This window comes from Mobula hypostoma, chromosome 29 (assembly GCF_963921235.1).
Source record: "Mobula hypostoma chromosome 29, sMobHyp1.1, whole genome shotgun sequence".
Taxonomy (NCBI): Eukaryota; Metazoa; Chordata; class Chondrichthyes; order Myliobatiformes; family Myliobatidae; genus Mobula; species Mobula hypostoma.
In genome coordinates, this window is record NC_086125.1 from 24,212,880 (window position 1) to 24,235,854 (window position 22,975).

Here is a 22,975-nt window from a genome sequence, read left to right on the forward strand (position 1 = left end):
GATGTACGGGGTCTTTCTTTTTTGTATATTAAATTTAAAATGGCTTCTTTGTTATGTTATACTTGGGAATACTTCTTTGTTATGTTAAATGCTGAGAGAGTCTGTAACTAGACAGTTGCTTGTGTTAATACAGATAGCAGGATGCTATTAGCCAGTGGGTGGTCATGTATTGTTTTGTTTTCGGATGATAATGCTGTCTCATATGATGGGGACGGGGTTTTGACGGGGAGTCGGAGGAGAGACGGGGAGGACGGCGGACGGGGTTTTTTGTGGGGGGGAGTCGGAGGAGAGACGGGGGTTTCTGGCGGGGAGTCGGAGGAGAGACAGGGAGTCAGAGGAGAGATGGGGAGGACGGTGGACGGGGTTTTTGACAGGGAGTCGGAGGGGAGACAGGGAGTCGGGGGAGAGACGGGGAGGACGGTGGAGAGACGGGGAGATGGAGGAGAGACGGGGAGTCGGAGGAGAGACGGGGAGTCGGAGGAGAGACGGGGAGGACGGCGGACGGGGTTTTTTGTGGGGTGGAGTAGGAGGAGAGACGGGGAGGTCGGAGGAGAGACAGGGAGTCGGAGGAGAGACGGGTAGTCGGAGGAGAGACGATGGAGAGACGGGGAGTCGGAGGAGAGACGGGGAGGTCGGAGGAGAGACGGGGAGTCGGAGGAGAGACGGGGAGGACGGCGGACGTGCAGAGAGGCTCCGGTCGATCACTCCGGGTGGTTCTGAGCCGTGAGTCGACAGGATCCGGGTGGTCGGCAGGAATCGATTGAGCTCCAACGGTTGCGCGCGAAGAACTTGGACTTTGATAAGTCTTGACGCCTTTTTTTCATTACTTCCTTTTCTGTATCTAATTTATATTAATGTCATAGAATTAGTAATATCTATAAAGTGTACTTGGTAAAACGTACTGTGTGTGCTGGCTGATGATTGATGTTTGGCATTGATTCGTGCAGCAACCGACTCCATGGGAAGTGTTGAGGCAGGTGCTGGGTGGGATTTCCCCCAGACATATACGAGCCAATATAACTGAGCATTACAAAGATTAAAAAGAGTCGCCTGATTTGTCACATGTACATCAAAACCATCAAGACATACAGTGAAATGGGTCATTTGCATCAACGACCAACACAGTCCGAGGATTGTGTTGGGGGCAGCCCGCAATGTTGCCATGGCGCTGACACAGCATGCCCACCTAACCCTGACCCATGTGTCCGTAGAATGTGGGAGGAAACCCACGGGAGAGCATTCAGCCTCCTTCTAGACGATGGTGGGAAGTGAACCGCAATCACTGTAAAACACTGCACTAACCGTTACACTACCACGGGGCTGAATCTGGGAGAGAGGGGAAATCGAGTTGACATTCTGCGCAGGAGGTTGGTCCCTTATTAAAGGGTTAATGTTGCTTTCACAGACAGGGCACAGAATCATATAGCAGCAGAGTGGTTAATTTAAGGAGGCCAGGAAATTTTATCTGGAGATGCGTGTTTAAATCCCACCCCAGCATCCAGGGAATTTGAGTAATTAAATAAAACGAAACAGAAAGCTGTTATCACTCATTCTAATCATGCAAATAACAGACTGTCATAAAACCCCATCTGTTTCTACAACGTCCTTACCCAGTCTGGCCAGTAAATGATTGTAGACCCAGAGCAGTGTAACTTCCCCCTTAATTCAATTCCAAGCCAACAAAGGTGGCATGGTAGCACAACATCATTACAGCACCCAGTAACAAGGGTTCAATTCCCGTAAGTGCCTGTAAGGAGTATGTACATTCTTCCGTGACTGAATGGGTTTCCTCCGGGTGCTCCAGTTGCCTCCCATATTCCAAAGATGTACAGGTTAGTAGATTAATTGGGCACATACTGTAGGTGTAATTAGATGGCATGGGCTGTGATGGGTATTCTCTGTCTAGGGCCCAGGGAGCCTTTTTGCCAAGCTCAGCTTTCTAACACAGCAGAGATCAAAAAGTTGTTTCTGAGTAAGTTCAACTGCCAGCCACTATTCTTTGTTCAGCTTCCTGTCATAAACAAGAACCAATCTTCAATTCTTAATGCAAATTGCAAGCAATAATCAGTTTGAAGTTAAAAGGACAGCTTTGCAAACAAGTAACACTGTCTGGAGAGCACAAACTGCTGGCCCACACATGAGGCTGGCTGCTGAAGAGACGCAGTGTAAAACAATGGGATTATGTTAATTGGCCTGTATCAAACCAGAGAGATCTGACTAAATTGTTTAGTTCAAGGAAGCTTGCAGTCCAGCTTGATACTATCACTTAGCAAATCAAATGGCTAATCTATCAGCAGTTGGGAGATTTGTGTACTCAGAGAGCAGTCTTCACAGCATTAATTTTGGGTGTCTAGGATCTCTGTCCATAGACTTTAAGTCCATCAGTGTGAATTTCCCAGTAAAGGTACCTGAAAAATATCACGCAAGCACGAGGAATTCTGCAGATGCTGGAAATTCAAGCAACACACATCAGAGTTGCTGGTGAACGCAGCAGGCCAGGCAGCATCTCTAGGAAGAGGTACAGTCAACATTTCGGGGTCTCGGCCCGAAACGTCGACCGTACCTCTTCCTAGAGATGCTGCCTGGCCTGCTGAAAAATATTACTTGTGCGTAAAGTCACCAAGTAGCCAAAAAAGTATAAATATAATAGAGCAGTCAGACTTGTTAGGAGTCATCAAGGAATGATAAGGAGAATGACAGAAAGATGGGGTGACTAGAATCCATCCTCTGCCTTCGATTTCTGCAATGGACGACTCATTCGTCTGCAACTCAGTGTGTGTGTTTTAGCTTATAGGAATTGTACTTGTGTTTTGGAAATCCTTTGTGTTTTAGAAATCATTTGTAATTAGATAGAAATCCTCTGTGAGTTTAAAAAGTGTTTTGAGAACTTTATCTAAATTTAAACATTTTTCACTAAAAGTAAATGAACTGTGTTTAAACTACTTTGCCAGCTACAAGTACTTCCTCCTTGGTAGGGAGGGGGGACCCATCACTGAAATAATGGGTATTGGCTGCTAAACTCACTGTGGAGGGCAAACAGGGAAGTGAACTGGCCTTTGAAGAGAAGGTGTAACCTCTCTTTAGTGAGGGTTCCCATAGCTATCTATATCGGATAGGGTTTAAGATCTTCGTTTGAGTTCAGAAATTTGCAGAGAGTAAACCCGATACCATCACATGGCTCGTTGAGCCAGAAGGCCATGCTGTATCTCTAAATAAAATTACCTCTATGAATGGACAACGTTTATTGGTTCATGTTCCAAATCAGACATTTTGGCACATAATCTTGACGCAGAACTGAAGGAGTGCTATACTGTTGCTGCCTTACAGGTCAGATCTAGATAGAGTGTAATATGGTGCGCAAAATCCAGCATCTCTCTTTTGAAGATTGGTGATCTTTCCTCAGAATCCAACAAAATATTTAACTCCCACAACACTATAACTGAATGAGAATGCCTGGTTACTTTCCTTTTGTTATTTGAGGGATCTAACTGAATGCAAATTGGTAGCCGCAGTTCAAAAAATCCTTTACTGCAAGTCGTGTGTTTGCGAATGCCATGATATTTTTCCCTTTCATAGAGTCACAGCACACAAACAGGAGCCCCTAACTTGCTCCATGGCGACCAAGGTGCCTAACGACCAAAATGGCCTTCCAGTCCTGGTAACGTTCTTCTGAGTCTTTTCTGCACATTTTCCAGCAGCTGGGCAACCAGTATTGCAGATGATGTATCAAATGTGGTCTCACAACAATATGTATGGCTCAGGATTTCAAGTTTATTTATCACATATACATTGGAACATACAGAGGATTGCATTGTTCGCATTGTTACATACCTCAAGGAGATCTGTGACTTTATTTTGGGAGAATGACGTAATGGTCTTTTGGAGGTCACCTGATATAATTTTCCCGCCGCTGTGAGGTCACATGATGACATGTGCGCCACGGGTATATAAAGGAAGACCTCCGATGACGCAGTTAGTTTTTAGTTTTTAGTTTTCCAGCTAGAACGTTGATGTGTCTCCGTTTCTGTTGCGTACTTGTTTTTATGACGCAGTTTCATTTTTAAAACGGAGTGTTATGTTCTGTTGCAAGGTACAATAGTGCTGGACTGGAAATTTTTGCTAGGTGTGTTGACGTACCTTATTCCAGCAGTAGAAGGGAGAGTGAAGACTTTGTTGAAGTACAGGACCCGAAGGATTGAGAGGAGTTGGTATCATTCGGCAGTTTAACAAAGGATCGACCTTATTGAGTCTTCGTTGAAGGAGTAGTGACCTGCATCGAAGATAACTCTTGCCAAAACAAAAAGGAGTTCATGCAAGGTACTCTCTAGAATTTAAGGTCAGTTGTTTTAGACAAAACCAGCAGGAAAGTCGCGTCTATGAAGAAATCCTTCTCCAGAGAAGTCTCTCCCAACTGAACGTATAAATCTGTTGGACTTTTGAATTTACCATTTTAAGAACTATATCTGACTTTCTGCTTTAGGAACTGTTTTCGCATTTAACGCTTTAAGAACCAGTGCCGAGTGACGATTTGTTGAACGGCTGCATAGCAGTTAACTTCCGGTTAAGGTTTTCGTTTGTTTTTTTTTATTGTTTATCCGTGTTTAATAAATGTTTGGTTGTTTTATATAACCTGTCTTGATTGGTATTCATTGTTGCCGGATACGTAACAGCATTAACAACCAGCACATCTAAAGGTGTGCTGGGGGAAGCCCGCAGGAGTCATCACACATCCCAGTACATCATGGTGTGCCCACAATGGTTGGCAGAACAACACAGGACACAACAAGCAACGATATAACAACAGAAAGACAAGTCCTGTTCTTCCCTCCCATCCACACTCCTACACAGTCCTTTAACCACAGGACAGTCCTCTATCCTCTGACAGACTCGGATTCAAACTGCAGACTTCCCCAGCAGACTCACAGACCCAGCTCTGGCCAACCGGCCTCGACTTCCAGAGTACCGATTCGACCCTCGGGCCTCATCCTCAACATGAGTCCCAGGACATGTCAATCCCCGAACACTAGGCCTCGAACTCCCGACTCCACGATGATATGGCGCTGAACACTGGGTCTCAAACTCTAGCCTCACCAATTCACGAACCCAGGAGAATTTTGCAACACATTCCTCCTGCCCACACGGAAATCTGCCTCTGTAACCCACAAACATCTCGTCGACGAGGCCCTTGTCCACATTCTGCTGATGTGACATTTAGCATCCGACCACGGACGTCCCACGTCCATATCTCTGGCCTTCGAACGCGGCAGAGACTTACGTTCTGGCCTGACCTCTAATTCCCCAATCCAATGACTTTAGATTAGGTCAAAAGGTCGGTACAGCATTGTGGGCCCAAGGGCCTGTACTCTACTGTAATGTTCTATGTTCTTAACAGACACAAAATGCTGAAGGAACTCAGCAGGTCAGGCAGCATCTATACAGAGAAATAAACAATCGATGTTTCAGGCCTAGAGCCTTCATCAGGACTGTTTGTTTCCCTTCACAGACGCTGCCTGACCTGCTGAGTTCCTTGGTGCTTTATGCATTTCTACAAACTCCAGCATCTGCCGCCTTCTTCTGACAGCAGAGAGAATGATGTTTCCGTGTTTCCATGGTGATGTTGTCAATTATCTGGGCATGTTTGATGTAGCTGCTTAGATTTGAAAGAATACTCACAAAGGATTTGTTTGACAACAGCTGGGTCTGCTTCAAGAGATACACACATTCCACGTATTCTACAGTTCCTTCCCTTCCTCGCCAACCGCGGCCCCCCCTCTCTGTCCCACAACTCCCTGCCCCGCACTGGACCTGTGTGAAATCAGTCAGCCCATCTGGTGTTTAGCTGCTGTCAGAACCTCTGCGGAGGAGAAAGGGATTTGAATGGGCATTAGAGAGACAGCTGCTTGCATTACAATAACTACCATTTGAAAGGATTTCCTTCAATAGGTCACCAGAACCTCTTTGCTTTTAAATGACCTTAATTAGTCACAGATCATTGACTTCTGCTTAGAGACATGTTAAATCTGCAAGATATATACCCAGGGATTAATCACACAGCACTCTGAGCTACCTCCCACAAGGTTTAACTGTTCTAATGCCTTCCAATCTCTCCTTCCTTAAACTGCTCATACCCAGGGTTTTTACTTATATTTCCCAACTTCCTTCATTAAACAGGCATCGCAATCCTATCCCAAATCTTCAACTTCCTCCTTTAACTCCACCACACTCCCAGTTTGTTTTGTTTCTCTGTCAATCATGTAGGTGCCAAGAACGCGCACCGACGCATCGGCTGTCTCAGGAGGCTTGCTCCTATCGACCCACACCAATCTTTATCACGGCAATGCAGGCCAGGTGCACCGCGGCTCGGTACGGTAACTGCTCTGCCCAGTGTTACAGGCAACCGTAGAGTGTTGTGGACAGAACTCAGCACGTGGAAATCGGCATCCCACCCCCTACCTGCCATGGACTCTGTCTGTACTTCTCGCTGCCTTGGTAAAGTAGCCAAGATAATCAAACACCCCACCCACCCCAGATATTCCTCCTTCCCTGCCCTGCCTCCCCAATGGCCAGAAGGTACAAAAGTCTCTAAGTACTTACCAGCAGAATCAAGGACGGCTTCTGTACCACAGTTTTAGGACAACTGAACGGACCTCTTGTACAATAAGATGGAGTCTTATCCTCAAAGTCTACTCTATCATGGCCTTTGCACCCTATTGTCTAACTGCACTGTTCTTCCTCTGTAACTAACACTATATTTTGCAAATTGTAACGCTATATTCTGTGTTATGTTGCTGTTTTCCCCTTGTACCACCTCAATGTAGTGATGCGATCTATATGGATGACGCAGAAAACAAAGCTTTTCACTTTATCTCAGTCCCTGCGAGACTAATAAACCAACTTAACAATCAGTTTGACTGTTCCTAACCTTGCATTTTTGGTCTGTGGTACTGTCTAAATGAGGTAGACTGGAAGATCCCACCTCAAAGTAGGAAGAATAGTTCTCATCAGTCATTGATTTTCCTAATAAACCAGTTTGCCTTATGGACATGCAATTAATCTATGCACATAATATAATTTATGTACTTACATATTTTTATTATTATTGTGTTCTTTATCTTAATGTGTTTTTTATGTGCTTCATTGGATCTGGAGTAACAATTACTTTGGTCTCATTTACACTTGAAGCATTCATGTAGATTGACTTACAGTAATTACAGGCTTTGGCATTACTGGATTTTAAAATGCATTGAGAGTGAGCCACGCTTTAGGATTTGGAATTACAGATGGAGCGGACCAGGGCAAGAACCCTGAACCATGAACTGTTACTTAATTACTTCAACTTAAAATCCCTAACTATCATGGCAGGATTTGAGTTAATGAGCCCAGGCCCGTGGATACTAGTCCAGTAACAAAACATCAATGCTATCACTTCTCCCACAAATCCCTCCAATCGAGGAGAACATCTCATCTACCAACTCAGAGCAATTTACAGTTTTTTCTAATGACCAGCATAGGCATGATGGGCTGAATGGCCTCCTTCTGGTTCATGTAAGGCAAAAATTGATGTTTTCCAGGAAAAATTATAAAGATTATTTGTACATATGCATTTGTACATACAGAGAAACGTGATGTTTTGCATCAACATCCAACATGGTCCAAGGAATGTGCCGGGGGCAGCCCACAAGTGTTTCCAGCATCAGCATAACATGCCCACAACTCACTAGCGCTGACCCATACTTCTTTGGAATGTGGGAACACCCAGAGGTCATGGGGCAGAACGTGCAAACTCCTTACAGACGGCAGTGGAAGTAAACCCTGATCAGAGATCGCTGGCACAGTAACGCGACTGCGCCAACCGCTAAGCCGCTGCACAGATGAAATTTGTTGCAACAGTTAGTGTGATTACAGAATTTGTCTTTAACGGCCTGAGCCAGTCTTCCAGTCTTTCCTCCTCCCTTCTAACTATTGTAATTCATATAACAATCAATTGAATTTAGACTATGAAATTCCCTCTCTGAATAAAGAGAATGCATGATTATTGACCAGCTAATCAAATAACAACTCTGAATGGGCAATTTCAGTGGGTGTGAGTTCATACATGGTTCCCCAGTTAGGGCATAGAATGAGCATCTTCCTCCTTTGAATTAAGATCCAAATTTGACCATAATTAGACCATAAGACATAGGAGCAGAATTAAGCCACTAGTCCATGGAGTCTGTTCCGCCATTCATTCATGGTTGATCCTTTTTTCCCCCTCCTCAGCCCCACTCCCCGGCCTTCTCCCCGTAACCTTTGATGCCGTGTCCAATCACAAACCTGCCAAGCTCTGCCTGAAGTACACCCAAAAGCCTGGCCACCACAGCCGCCTGTGGTAATCAATTCCACAAATTCACCACCCTCTGGCTAAAGAAATTTCTCCGCATCTCTGTTTCAAATGGACGGCCCTCTATCCTGAGGCTGTGCCCTCTTGTCCTAGACTCCCCCACCATGGGAAACATCCTTTCCACATCTACCTGTAAATTTCAGGCACCTTAGTCACGAATGCGAGAATTACATAAGAGTTCCTTACTTTTTGTGATGGCACGGTAGAGTAGCAGTTAGCATAACACGATCAACAATCAGGGTTCAATTCCCGCCGCTGTCTGTATGTTCTCCCCATGACTATGTGGGTTTCCTCTGGGTGTTCCAGTTCCCTCTCACATTCCAAAAAGACATTGCGCAGGCTTATCTTTTTTTTAATCTTTTATCTTTATCTTTATTGTCATTGTTGTGGAGCAATGAAACACAGTTCAGCAGCTCAATGTTTTGCAGCATGGCAAAGAATATATACATAAAATAAACTCTAAACCTCAGGAGTGCAGTCCAAAATTAATAATATATGGATGGCGGGGTAGGACTATTGCACACCTGCCATTCCTGGAAGGGTGATGCATTTAGCTGCCACCGTCTTAGGAGGGGGGCAGGAGAAGGGAACGGGGTGTTATACATTTCACTGCTTGTGGGTAGAAGCTGTTAAGAAGTCTCTTTGTTTTCGTCCTTAATGCTCTGTATCTCTTCCCAGAAGGTAGAGGGAAAACAGGTGATGTCCAGGATGAGTGGGATCCTTTGAAATACAAGTAGCCTTCTTTTGAAGTCTGCCAGTATAAATGTCTCTGAGGGAGGGTAATGTGGTGCCAATAACCCGCTCTGCTACCCTCACCACCCGCTGCAAGTCCTTCCTGTTCTGCTCTGTGCAGCTGGCAAACCACACTGCACAGCAGTACGTCAGGAGGCTCTCTATAGTTGTCCGATAGAAGTTGATCAGCAGGTGATGAGGGTGCGAGTTCTGGATACGCCATGTTCCCGCAGGAAGTATTGCAACAACTCTTGCACAAACCTTGCTGGTTTGATTTGACAATAACGACACGTTTCAACTTACATGACAATAAAAGCTCATCTTTAAGTCATTTTTGCTCTTTTTTTTTCCTCACTGTTATTTGAAAATTGGTTTATTATTGTCACGTGTGCGAAGGTACAGTGAAAAGCTTGCCTTGCATACTGTTCCGTACAGGTCAAATCACCGCACAGTGCACTGAGGTAGAATAAGGTAAAGCATTAACAATGCAAAAGCTACTGAAAAATTGCTTCCCGAGTTGAAGAAGCTGGAAGGTTCAGAACAGTGCAGGAAGGAACACCGGACCATGGATTTGGAACAGGATTTAAGAGAGGCCTCAGGCTTCAATGAACAGCAGAGGGAAGCACAAAAGTAATCAACATCCTTTTTAACTTTTAACACCTCCATCTCTTCCCCAACATCCGAAACACCCTGTTACCAGGTGGCCGTCAAAATGCACCGCCCTTCCCCCCCCAAAAAAAACAAACCCTCCACCTCCTCTCTCTCTCAGCCTTTATTTCCATGAGAAAAGGGAAAGCGTCGCAAACCAGAGGACAAAGAGGGTGTGAAAGTGACCAGGCAGTCTGACAGGAGGAGCGATGAAAAGCTGCAACACTCCTACCATCTCCAGCAGGTCCAATTCTGCTTCCTGCCATTCATGTCAGTTTTTATTATCGTTAAGGCTTGATTACGAGTTCACTGAGCAGGACTTCCAGTCTGGGTGGTCAGAACCGCTCTTCAGAGCATTTCCCCCTGCAAATGAAGGCCGGAGAGGGGTCCCAAAAGTCATCTTTTCTCGGTGAAGTTATTCTCTGCTGTAACATGGTAGTGTAACATTTAACCCTTTTTGTAATCAGAATTAACATTATTCATAATTTAAAAATTAAAAATGGCATGACATTCGGCCCCTTGAACCTATTCTAGATTACAGTTCGCTGTGTTTTTTACAGCGTGATACTGTAACGGTGAGCTTAGAGGCTATTACAGTGCCAGCAACCCAGGTTCACTCCTGCTGCTGTCTTTAAGGAGCGTGTACATTCTTCCTGTGACTGCATGAGATTCCTCCTGGTGCTCTGGTTTCATCCCATATGCCAGCCAGTGTACTCAAACTCCACTAGTGCCTAACAGAACACTGCAATGACCAGACCAGCTCATGCTAGAGTTTATGCTGCACGTAAAGCATCCTATACCTCTTCACCAATCAACAGCACTCCTGGTGACCATTTGCCTTGCAAACGTGGCCACCTTTCCCATAAACACCCCTGTACCTTTCACCCAAACTGCTCCCAATGGCCAGAAATCCCATAATCTCACCATTCACTGGTGGAAGTATGTCTTTTGAACTTGGAGACACACGAGACCACAGGTGCTGGCAAGCCAATACAACAGACTGCTGGAGGAGCTGAGCAGGTCAAACAGTATTGGTGGAGGCAATACCATTCTCCCAGAGCCAACTCTCGTCTCCTATCAGATTCCTTCTTCTTTAGTTCTATATGTTTTCCACCTATTACCTCCCAACTTCCCTCTCACCTGGTCTCGCCTATTACCTGCAGCTAACGCTCCTTCCCCTCTCCCTGCCCTCTTATTCTGGCTTCTGCCTGCTTCCTTTCCAGCCCTGATGAAGGGTCTTAGCCAGAAACGTCAACTGTTCATTCCTCTCCACAGATGCTGCCTGACCCTGCCGAGTCAGTGTTTTGTGTTTGTTCCTCAGGCAAAGAAATAGTGGATGTTTTGGGTTAAGACTGTGTGTCCTAAACATGGACCATTTCTTTGCCTCTCCAGATGCTGCCTGATTTCCCTTGGGCCTTCCCTTCTGAGCTCGGTAACCATGACATAATGATGGGCTTCCATTTTGCAGCCCTGTGATATAACATACTGCAAAGTAGATTCCTCACACTTCTGCTCTATCCCTCTAGAACTAACTCTGCTTTGGCATTCCTAGTGGCTCACATTGGTCCTGTGCTCCAATAGAGCATGGTATAGGCCCTTCGGCCCACAATGTTGTGCCAACCTTTTAACCTACAATTAAATCTAACCCTTCCTTCCGGCATAGCCCTCCATTTGGCTTTCATCCACGTGCCTATCCAAGAGTCTCTTAAATGTCTCTCATGTATCTGCCTCTACCACCAACCCGGGCAATACATTCCACTCTGTATAAAATACCTACCTCTGACACCTCCCCTGAACTTTCTTCCAAACACCTTAAAAGTATGTCCTTTTGTATTAGCCATTTCCGCCCCTGGGAGAAAGGCACTGGCTGTCCACTCCATGCATGCCTCTCATCTTATACACCTCTATCAACTCCTCCCGTAATCCTTCGCTCCAAAGCCCTAGCTCGCCAAACCTTTCCTCATAAGACACATTCATTTTAACTACCCAATCTAAATTCTTATTTTCCACCCAGTTTCAATAGATATAAAGAAACAGTCTTCAATGTGCACAGCAACTTCAATCAACAGAGACTACCAGAGATCTTTTCAACATACTGATCCCATTTGGCTTCCCCCTCCCCCCCCCGCCCTGTAAACACATGGAGCTAAACCCATTTAGTCTATTCCAGTACGATGAAGCGTCCCATTTACAGGAAACATCCCCATCCACCAGCGACTGATTCTAGTAACTATAAAGCAGTGCTCTCCTTTCAATTGTCAGTCACTTGAAAATGGTGACTGAACTACAAATCCTTTATATAGTAACACGCTGGAACTGGGGCAGTTTACCCTAACCTAAACCATGCTACTAATCCTCTTAGTGTCACAGGTTTCAAATGCAAAGTTATCTCTGAAAGTGGGGTAGTGGGTGGCATTGAGGTCTGAAAATTACCGAGGAGACTAGCAGGGAAAGTTGCTCTGACAGCAGTCATTCACATGGACACAATCCTTAGAAGCAGCAACCCACAGAGATGCAGGCACTCAGCCAACCACCCCTCTCACAGCCAATTAACAACATAACAGGCTTACATGAGAATCATTCCCTCAACAAATGGGCCTCATTTCACACTTAACACAATCTGTGTCCGATCCTCGCGGACAAAAGAATTTCGATGATGAGGAGCCTGCCTGTGGGTCTGAGGTAATGATGCGGCTGAGAGCGCCCTGTCTGACAGCACCAGAGACCTCTCTTAACCCTTTTATGGACACAAGGTTTCATCTATTCAGCTCTTAGATCACAATGTCCAGACCCACCGCATCCAACAGAAAACTAGCAGCGTGAACCGTTTTCTTTTACGAAAATAAACAGGCCCACATTAGGAACAGGGGTCATAGGTTAAGGGTGAAAGGTGAAACACTTAAGGGGAACATGAGGGGACACTTCTTCACTCAGAGGGTGGTGCCAGTGTAGAACGAGCTGCCAGTGAATGGCGTTTGCAGGTTCAATTGTAGCATTTAAGAGAGGTTTTTGATAAGTGCATTGATATGAAGGGTAGGGAGGGCTACGGTCAAGGTTCAGGTTGCTGGGACCAGGCAGAATAACTGATTGGCACTGTGTGGGTTTCCTCCAGGTACTTTGCTTTCCTCCCACGTTCCCTAGACGTACAGGTCGTTAGGTGATTGGGTAATTGGGCAGAGCGGGCTCGTGGGTTGGAAGGGCCAGTTCCCGTGCTGATTCTGTAAATAAATGAATCAGTGGGCCTGTGTCTGTGGCTGCAAAGCCCTAGTTCTCTACACACAGGCGGAACAAAGACACAGCAACAGGCGACCTCGCTCCTGACGCAGGGTTTCAACCCGAAACACCCACAGTTCCTTTCATTCTCGACCCGTTGAGTTCATCCAGCAGATTGTTTGTTGCTCCAGATCCCAGCACCTGCCATCCCCTCGGCCCTGCCATTCAACAGGAGAACGATTGATGCATTCATGACCTCAGCATCACTGTCCCACTATCCCCCATGCCTCCTGACGCCGATAGTTCGAACGCCTGCCGGTTTATAGCGGCTCATTGGCACAGCAAGCTCCCATCAACATCATCTTAAAGCCAGCCAGTACTGTGTGTACATTGGGGATAAGTTCTTGCAGGAAACTGGAAAAGAATCTCGGTATCACTTTGAGTGAAGAAAGTTCTTGGCCTGAAACATGAACTGTTTATTCCCCTCCCTAGATGTTGCCTGACTTCCTGAGTTCCTCCAGCACTTTGTTGACTTTGTTTATCCCCTGTCCATTCATCCCTCACTATTCCCCACTCTGGCCTATTATCCCACCCCAGTGTCTTTCCTCCTTCCCTTTCTCCTATGGTCCACTCTCCTCTCCTATCAGACTCCTTCCTCTCCAGCCCTTACCCTTCCCACCTGCCTGGCTTCAAATGTCACCTTCGAGCCTCCCTTCCATTTCTGAAGAACAATCTCAGCCCAAAACATCAACTGTCCGTTAACACCCATGGGTGCTGCCAAACCACTGAATTCCTCCAGCATATTGTGTGTGTTGCTTTGCTTTTTAGTGTTCTAAATGTGTTCTCTCTTGTAAATTTTTTGTTGCTAATTTATATTTTCCTTGTGAAATGTGCGAATCTCTGATGCGACGTGCCTGTGATCTCTGGAGATCTCTGCTGGGCTAAATATATTGATACATTTAAGAAGAAGGAATGCCAGTGGCTATATATCATTAGGAGATTTGGTATGTGCACGAGGAGGGAGGATTGGTAACATGGACAAGCTTCCACTCTCTATTAAATGCTTCCAATGGCGTGTGCCTCAAATAGCCTCTGACAACCAAGTCCAGCTCCTGGCCTTCACGTGTGGCTTGGCTACTAAGCCTGGTGGAACTGCTTCTACTGACAGGAGAAGGGTCAAAGGTGACTTAAAACCAGTTGCTTTGGGTAGATAGGGCTCATCAGCCGTGGTTGGCAGCTCATCTAGGAGAAGGAAAACTCTGATCTCAAACCTCCGTTTGCCTTGTGGCTACACCCACTCATGGGGAAGGCTTTGGGAGTAAATCCCAAGGGAAAATGTGGAGCTGGAGTCCCTAAGGCAGTCCTACATTGAGTTCAATGCTAACTAGCAACTCCGACGACAATGCTGGCACCAAACTGTGTTGGTCTCTGTCGTTCCCTTGGGTTCATCAATTGCGTGGAGGAGGGAGCTTGCTACATGGGCAACAGCTTGCTCACCGTATCATATCTAGACAGCGAGGACGCAATAACCATGTCAACCCTGACCGACAGAGGACTCCATAACCATGGAGAGCATTCTAACCAGTTGTGTCACTACCTGGTATGGAGGGGCCACTGCACAGGATTGGAAAAGGCTGAAGAGGGTTGTAAACTCAGCCAGCTCCATCACGGGCACTAGCTTCCCCACCGTCGAGCACATCTTCAAAAGGTGATGTCTCACAAAGGCAGCATCCATCATTAAGAACCCCAACACCAAGAACATATTCTCGTCTCATTACTACCATTAGGGAGGAGGTACAGGACCTGAAGACACACACCTAATGTTTTAGGAACAGCCTCTTCCCCGCCACCAGCAGTTTTCTGAACGGACAACGAACCCATGGACACAACTTCACTCTTTTTGCTCTTATTGCACTATTTTTTAAAATTGTTATAAATATTTCTTATTATAAATTATAGTAAATTTTACACATTGCATTGCACTGCTGCTGCAAAATAACAAATTTCATGACATACGCCCATGATAATAGACCTGATTCTGATTCTGATGCAAGTAAGATTTTCACAGCACCTGTGCAAACATGTACTTATGCAGATGATAATAAACTCAACTTTGCATTTGGTCAACTTAACCATGCTCTCACCTCCAAAGTACAATCAGAAACAAAGCAATGAATCAATCCCCTTTCCTTACTTTTACTCCGGCTTGGCTGAGAGCTTTTCCACGGAGTTTCGGAGCTGGACGTCATTCCCAGTGGTCCTGCTGGGTTCTGTTTCCCGGCAGCGGAGGAGCCGTTGGAGACCTGGGCCCGGTATTTTTTGAAGTCCCTCTCGGAGGCAAGGTACCTGATCTGTGGAGGCTCCACGTTTGGCAGGTGCTTCAGGGATTTCGACCCCAGGTACGCCGGGCGGAATCGCTCGACCTCCTGAAAGGGAGGGAAGGAGGGAAGGGGGGTATACCCCAGTACGCCGAACTGTGGGTGGAGGTGCAGGAGGGGCGCTGGGTACTCCACGCTGGCACCGTCAGCCTGATGGTACACAGGAGCCAACGTGTACGATGGACTCAGGAAGGGTACCTGGGCTTTGTCCATAGTGACAGGCATCGCAAAGGACTGTCCCTGCTGACACAGGGTGGTGGTACTGTTAGTGCTTTCCGTTGTAGAGGCCAACACCATCAGCGCTTGAGTAGTAGTCAGAGAGTTCAGTAGCCCGGATGAATTTTCCATCTTAAACCCCTAGGAATCAGAATCAGAATCAGGTTTATAATAAAACCATAAGACCATAAGACAAAGGAGCAGAAGTAGGCCATTCGGCCCATCGAGTCTGCTCCACCATTTTATCATGAGCTGATCCATTTTATCCTAATTAGTCCCACTGCCCCGCCTTCTCACCATAACCTTTGATGCCCTGGCTACTCAGATACCTATCAATCTCTGCCTTAAATACACCCAATGACTTGGCCTCCACTGCTGCCCGTGGCAACAAATTCCATAGATTCACCACCCTCTGACTAAAAAAATTTTTTCGCATTTCTGTTCTGAAAGGGCGCCCTTCAATCCTGAAGTCATGCCCTCTCGTACTAGACTCCCCCATCATGGGAAACAACTTTGCCACATCCACTCTGTCCATGCCTTTTAACATTCGAAATGTTTCTATGAGGTCTCCCCTCATCCTTCTAAACTCCAAGGAATACAGTCCAAGAGCGGACAAACGTTCCTCATATGTTAACCCTCTCATTCCCGGAATCATTCTAGTGAATCTTCTCTGTACCCTCTCCAACGTCAGCACATCCTTTCTTAAATAAGGAGACCAAAACTGCCCACAGTACTCCAAGTGAGGTCTCACCAGCGCCTTATAGAGCCTCAACATCACATCCCTGCTCCTATACTCTATTCCTCTAGAAATGAATGCCAACATTGCATTCGCCTTCTTCACCACTGACTCAACCTGGAGGTTAACTTTAAGGGAATCCTGTACGAGGACTCCCAAGTCCCGTTGCATCTCAGAACTTTGAATTCTTTCCCCATTTAAGTATTAGTCTGCCCGTTTATTTTTTCTGCCAAGTGCATAACCATACACTTTCCAACATTGTACTTTTGCCACTTCTCTGCCCATTCTTCCAATCTATCCAAGTCTCTCTGCAGATTCTCCGTTTCCTCAGCACTACCAGCCCCTCCACCTATCTTTGTATCGTCAGCAAACTTAGCCACAAAGCCCTCTATTCCATAATCCAAATCGTTGATGTACAACGTAAAAAGAAGCGGCCCCAACACTGATCCCTGTGGAACACCACTGGTAACCGTCAGCCAACCAGAATAGGATCCCTTTATTCCCACTCTCTGTTTCCTGCCAATCAGCCAACGCTTTATCCACGTATGTAACTTTCCTGTAATTCCATGGGCTCTTATCTTGTTAAGTAGCCTCATGTGTGGCACCTTGTCAAAGGCCTTCTGAAAATCCAAATATGCAACATCTACTGCATCTCGCTTGTCTAGCCTACTGGTAATTTCCTCAAAAAAATTGTAATAGGTTTGTCAGGCAGGATTTTCCTTTAAGGAATCCATGCTGAGTTCTGCCTATCTTGTCATATGCCTCCAGGTACTCTGTAACCTCATCCTTGACAATCAACTCCAACAACTTCCCAACCACCGACGTCAAGCTAACAGGTCTATAATTTCCTTTTTGCTTCCTTGCCCCCTTCTTAAATAGCGGAGTGACATTTGCAATCTTCCAGTCCTCCGGAACCATGCTTGAATCTATCGACTTTTGAAAGATCATCGCTAATGCCTCCGCAATCTCCACAGCTACTTCCTTCAGAACACGAGGGTGCATTCCATCTGGTCCAGGAGATTTATCGACCTTTAGCCTATTCAGCTTCCTGAGTACTTTCTCTGTCGTAATTGTGACTGTGCACACTTCTCTTCCCTGTCACCCTTGAGTGTCCGGTATCCTGCTGATGTCTTCCTCAGTGAAGACTGATGCAAAATACTTGTTCAGTTCCTCTGCCATCTCCTCATCTCCCATTACAATTTCTCCAGTATCATTTTCTATCGGTCCTATATCTACTCTCACCTGTCTTTTACTCTTTATATACTTGAAAAAGCTTTTAGTATCCTCTTCGATATTATTTGCTAGTTTCCTTTCATAGTTAATCTTTTCTCTCTTAATGACCTTCTTGGTTTCCTTTTGTAAGGTTTTAAAGACTTCCCAATCCTCTGTCTTCCCACTAATTTTTGCTTCCTTGTATGCCCTCTCCTTAGCTTTAACTTTGGCTTTGACTTCTCTTGTCAACCACAGTTGCATCCTTTTTCCACTCGAAAATTTCTTCTTTTTTGGAATATACCTGTCTTGCACATTCCTCATTTCTCTCATAAACTCCAGCCACTGCTGCTCTGCCGTCTTTCCCGCCAGTGTCTCTTTCCAGTCAACTTTGGCCAGTTCCTCTCTCATGCCACTGTAGTTTCCTTTACTCCACTGAAACACCGACACATCAGATTTCGGCTTCTCTTTTTCAAATGTCACAGTGAACTCAATCATGTTATGATCACTGCCTCCTAAGGGTTCCTTCACCTCAATCTCTCCAATCACCTCTGGTTCATTACACAATACCCAATCCAGTACAGCCGATCCCCTAGTGGGCTCAACAACAAGCTGTTCTAAAAAGCCATCTCGCAGACATTCTACAAATTCTCTCTCTTGAGATCCAGTGCCGACCTGATTTTTCCAATCTACTCGCATATTAAAATCCCCCACAGTTATCATAACACTGCCCTTCTGACAAGCCTTTTCTATTTCCAGTTGTAATTTGTAGTCCACATCCCTGCAGCTGTTTGGAGGCCTATAAATAACTGCCATCAGGGTCCTTTTACCCCTGCTATTCCTTAGCTCAACCCATAAAGATTCTGCACCTTCTGATCCTATATCACCTCTTTCTAATGATTTAATATCATTTCTTACCAATAAAGCCACACCTCCCCCTCTGCCTACCTTCCTATCCTTCCGATACACCGTGTATCCTTGGACGTTCAGCTCCCAGAGACATGCATCCTTTAGCCACGTCTCAGTGATGGCCACAATATCATACCTGCCAATCTGTAGCTGTACGACAAGATCATCCACCTTATTTCTTATGCTGCGTGCATTTAAGTACAACACCTTAAGACCAGTATTTGATACTTTTTGCTTTGATTTCACTGCAACTTTATTGCACTGCAACTCATCCCAATGGCTACACATTTGCCCCATCACCTGCCTGTCTTTCCTGACATCTTTACTGCTCACTATCTTGGATTTATCACTGTGTCACAGGATGTGAAATGTGTTGTTTGGCAGCAACAGCATAGTCCAAAGGTGTCAAACAGCAAAATAAGCAGACAGTGCAAAGAAAAGAATAACTAGATATTGTTCATGGGTTCATTGAAAGTTCAGAGATCAGAAGGCAGAGGGGAAGAAGTCGTATCGTTGAGTGTGGGACAGATTCTACACTCTGTTATCCCATACACACATATTTACCATATATTCCATAAGACCGTAAGGCATAGGAACAGAATTAGGCTAATCAGCCCATCAAGTCTGCTCTGCATTTCAATCATGGTTGATTTATTTTCCCTTTCAATCCCAATCTTTGGCCTTCTCCCCATAACCTTTGATGTTCTGACTAATCAAGAACCTGTCAACCACCCCTCCCCACTTTGGCCTCCACAGCTGTCTGTGACAATAAATTCCACAGATTCATCACCCTCTGGCTGAAGACATTTCTCCTGATCTCTGTCCTAAAGGGATGTCCCCATTCCTATCCTGATTCTGAAGCGGAGAGTTGGGGTAGAATCAAGAGCGAACTGAAGGGGCAACAGAGTGAAAAAAAAAACTTGGCAGGGCTGTGGAATAGAGCCGGGGATTGGGACTGAAGGGACAGCACAACTGCCAATGGGCTCAATGGCCTCCTTATGACCCATAACAAATCGCTCTTGCCAGGAATCCAGTTTCCATTGCTGCGTGAGCTCCAAGTAGAAAGAGCCCAATCACCTTCACACAGCCAGTGAGAGATAAATTAAACCCTCATTGCCCGCATGGCCTTGTCTCAGTAGCTGATAGGCACTATCCCTGTGGCAACTATTTTTCAATTTAACCAACTGTGGGAATAATTCAAACCCTTTGAACCGGCTCTGTACAACAAGGAACATTCGCAGAACAAATTTTTTTAATTGTAGAGGGATTATCAACACAACCTATATTCAGTATACCTGATCATTAAGACAAATACCTGATTAGCCTATCATGTGACAGTAACTCAGTGCACAAAAGCATGCAGACATGGTCAAGAGGTTCAGTTGTTGTTCAGACCAAACGTCAGAATGGGGAAGAAATGCGATCTAAGTGACTTTGACTGTGGCATAGGTGTCGATTTGAGTATCTCAGAAACTGCTGATCTCCTGGGATTTGCACACTCAACAGTCTGAAGATTTTACAGAGAATGGTGTGAAAGACAATTTTTAAAAATCCAGTGAATGGCAATTCTGTGGGCAAAAACACCTTGTTAATGAGTGAGGCCAGGTTGGTTCAAACTGGCAGAAAGGTGACGGCAACTCAAATATCCAGGCGTTACACCAGCGTTGTGCAGAAGAGCATCTCTGAATGGACAGTCTATTGAACCCTGAAGTGAACGGGCTACAGCAACAGAAGACCACAAACAAACAAACAAACAAATTAGTAAGTGATACACCCAATGGCCACTTTGTTTGGTACAGAGGTACCTAATAAAGTGGCCACTGAGTGTATATTTTTGATTTTATAATGTCGGTTTCCCCTCATTAACTGGTCAATTATGTGCAATTCCCCAGTCAGTGGATGCTATCAGCTCTCAACACTACTGCCCCCTTCCCCCCACCATTGCAGACCGGTTAACCCACAGCTGACCCAGCCGGTGTCTGACTTGGGTTACTTCCAACCCGCCGAAAAGCTTAAGCTAAAGTAGTAGCAGCGACAAAGGTAGCCTACCTTCAGTCTTTCATCCCAGCTGTAGTCCAGGGGCGAGGATTCCACACACCGCTGCGAATTTCAGTGTCGGAAGGGGAGAAGCCAGCAGCAGCAGAAAGCCAGGACAGCCGGGTCTCAGCCTGCTCCCCCACTGAAACACCGTGACCACAACCAGTGCAGGCTGCTTCCCAGCTACACGTTTGGCTGGTGGTCCAAATGCGAGTCTTCCACACCTTCAGACCCTCACACCCTCACAACTCTATCTCCCTTGTCTGATTCACCAACATGACCCTCACTCTCTCTCCTCGATATTGTTCTCACTTTATCTAATTTTTCTCCCTATCATAACTTCTTTCTTCATTTCCCTCCCCCTTTCACCTTCATTCTCTCTATCCCTCTTGCATTGTCTCTTGTTGTTCCCCGCTGGCTTCTCACATCCCGTCCCTCTCCCCGCCTCGGGCTCTGCTAACTCTCCTGATTGATGGATGGTTAGTTAGTTCAGGAGCTTTTTCCCCCGGACTGGGGTGGGAGGGATGTTTGCTCAGATTCCTGTGGGTGGGGCTAAGGCCTCCTTTCACACCAGGGTCCAATGCTCATTGGCCGGCAGCTGCCAGTTGGCCCCATTGTGCCTGTCAATCACGGAGCAGTAGGGTTCCTAGGATGTAGGATAACCAGTCAGATTCAATTTCAGATTTATTTATCACCGGTACATCAAAAAATATAGGGAAATGCAGCAAGTGGTTTGACAACCAACACACCCGAGGGCATGCAGGGGCAGCCCGCAAGAGCCTCCACACATTCCATCCCCAGCATAGCATGCCCGCTACTGAAAGTGCATAAACTCCTCCCCAACCGACCTACCTTCCCCCTCACCTGATTTCACCTGTCACCTGCCAGCTTGTACTCTTTCCCCCTCCACCATATTCGTATTCTGGCTTCTTCCCCCTTCCTTTCTAATCCTGATGAAGGGTCTCGGCCCAGAACAGTGACGGTTTATTCCTTTCCATAGATGCAGTCTGACTTGCTGAGTCCCTACAGCATTGTGTCTGTGTAACAACCAAAAGAAGCAAAACAACAACAGCCACACACACACACACACACACACACACACACACACACACAAACACACACACACACACACACACACACACACACACACACACACACACACACACAGGACTCCAACCCCGGGACAGACGGCCACGATCGCAGCGAATGGCAGGGCAGGCTTGAGGGGCAGAATGGCCTCTTCCACTCCCCAGTGTGTTCCTGTGTCCGGTGGGTCACAGCCCCCTCTGCTGGCTCCCTCTCAGGATTAAAATCAGATTTAATATCATTGACTTAAGAAACGTGAAATTTGTTGTTTTGTGGCAACAGTACTGTGTGAAAACATAAAGGTGCTCTAAATTACAAAACCTAATTATGTAGTACAAAATAATGAGTTATTGTTAGCACCACAAGAGAATAATGTGGGAATGAAGGCCCTCAGCTCCCAGGTCTTTATCTGTCTCCTCTTTAAATCCCTCCAGAGATCCAGCCTCCCCTTCCGCCTTCTCTCTTTTCCCATTCCCCATTCTGGCTCCTCTCTTACCCCTCCTCTTCTCCTCACCCACCCATCGCCTCCCTCTGGTTCCCCTCCTCCCTTGGTCCACTCTCCTCAAATGCCTCTTCTTCGGCCCTCTTACCTCCCCCTCCTCTCACTTCCCAGCTTCCTACTTCCACCCCCACTGCCTCACCCCCCCCCATTTGGCTTTACCCATCACCTGCCAGTTTGTGCTCCTTCCCCCCTCCCCTCATCTTCTTATCCTGGCTTCTCCCCCTTTCCTTTCTCGTCGTGATGAAGGGACGCGGCCTGATACGTCGATTGTTTATTTCTCCCCACAGATGCTGCCCGACTTGGTGAGTTCCCCAACACTCGGTGTGTGTTGCTCCAGAATCCTCTAACTATGCATTGTGATAAAGCGATAGAGGGAAAATTCCCACTGCCTTCTGTTTCACACTTTCTGACTTGCTAATAATCTGGGTCTGGCTGGTAAAGCAAAAGTCAAATGGAGATGCTAGCGTTTAGGAGATTAAAAGCCAATATGTCCAGTGCGTTGCTGGTCATTGCTGCGGTAGGGAGAGGGTTGTGCAGATCAGTTAAAGAACTTGATGATTGCAGGAAAGTCACCGTTCCTGGACCAGGTGGTGTGGAATTTCAGGCTTTTGTACCTCTCTCCATCAGTCATTTGGAGAAGCAGGAAACACTGGTGGAACCACTTGTGCTCTGCCATTTCCCTCAAGGATACACGCTTAACCTGTTGCTCTGCTTTCTCTACACTCATGACTGTGTGACTATCAGCTACTTGAACAGGCTGTGTGGATAGGCTCAGATGAAATGCCATCTATTAATTTGCCGATGACGTTCAACGTTTTAAAAACCCAAGAACAATATCTCATTTCCTGCTTCTTTTTGCACTGTTGATTTTTTGCTATATTTCTAACTTAACACGTTACGTGTTTCACTGTGCTGCAGCCGCAAAACAA

General features: G+C 46.0%; 1 protein-coding gene across 1 annotated transcript in view; it reads right to left on the reverse strand.

Moving 5' to 3' along the window:
• The window catches only part of LOC134339295 (E3 ubiquitin-protein ligase Rnf220-like), a 64,873-nt gene that overhangs the window by 34,682 nt on the left and 7,216 nt on the right, over positions 1 to 22,975 (reverse strand). The window contains exon 2 of the mRNA XM_063035671.1: positions 15,168 to 15,708. Within this exon, the coding sequence (XP_062891741.1) occupies positions 15,168 to 15,708 (541 nt within the window). The remainder of the gene's footprint in view (positions 1 to 15,167; positions 15,709 to 22,975) is intronic.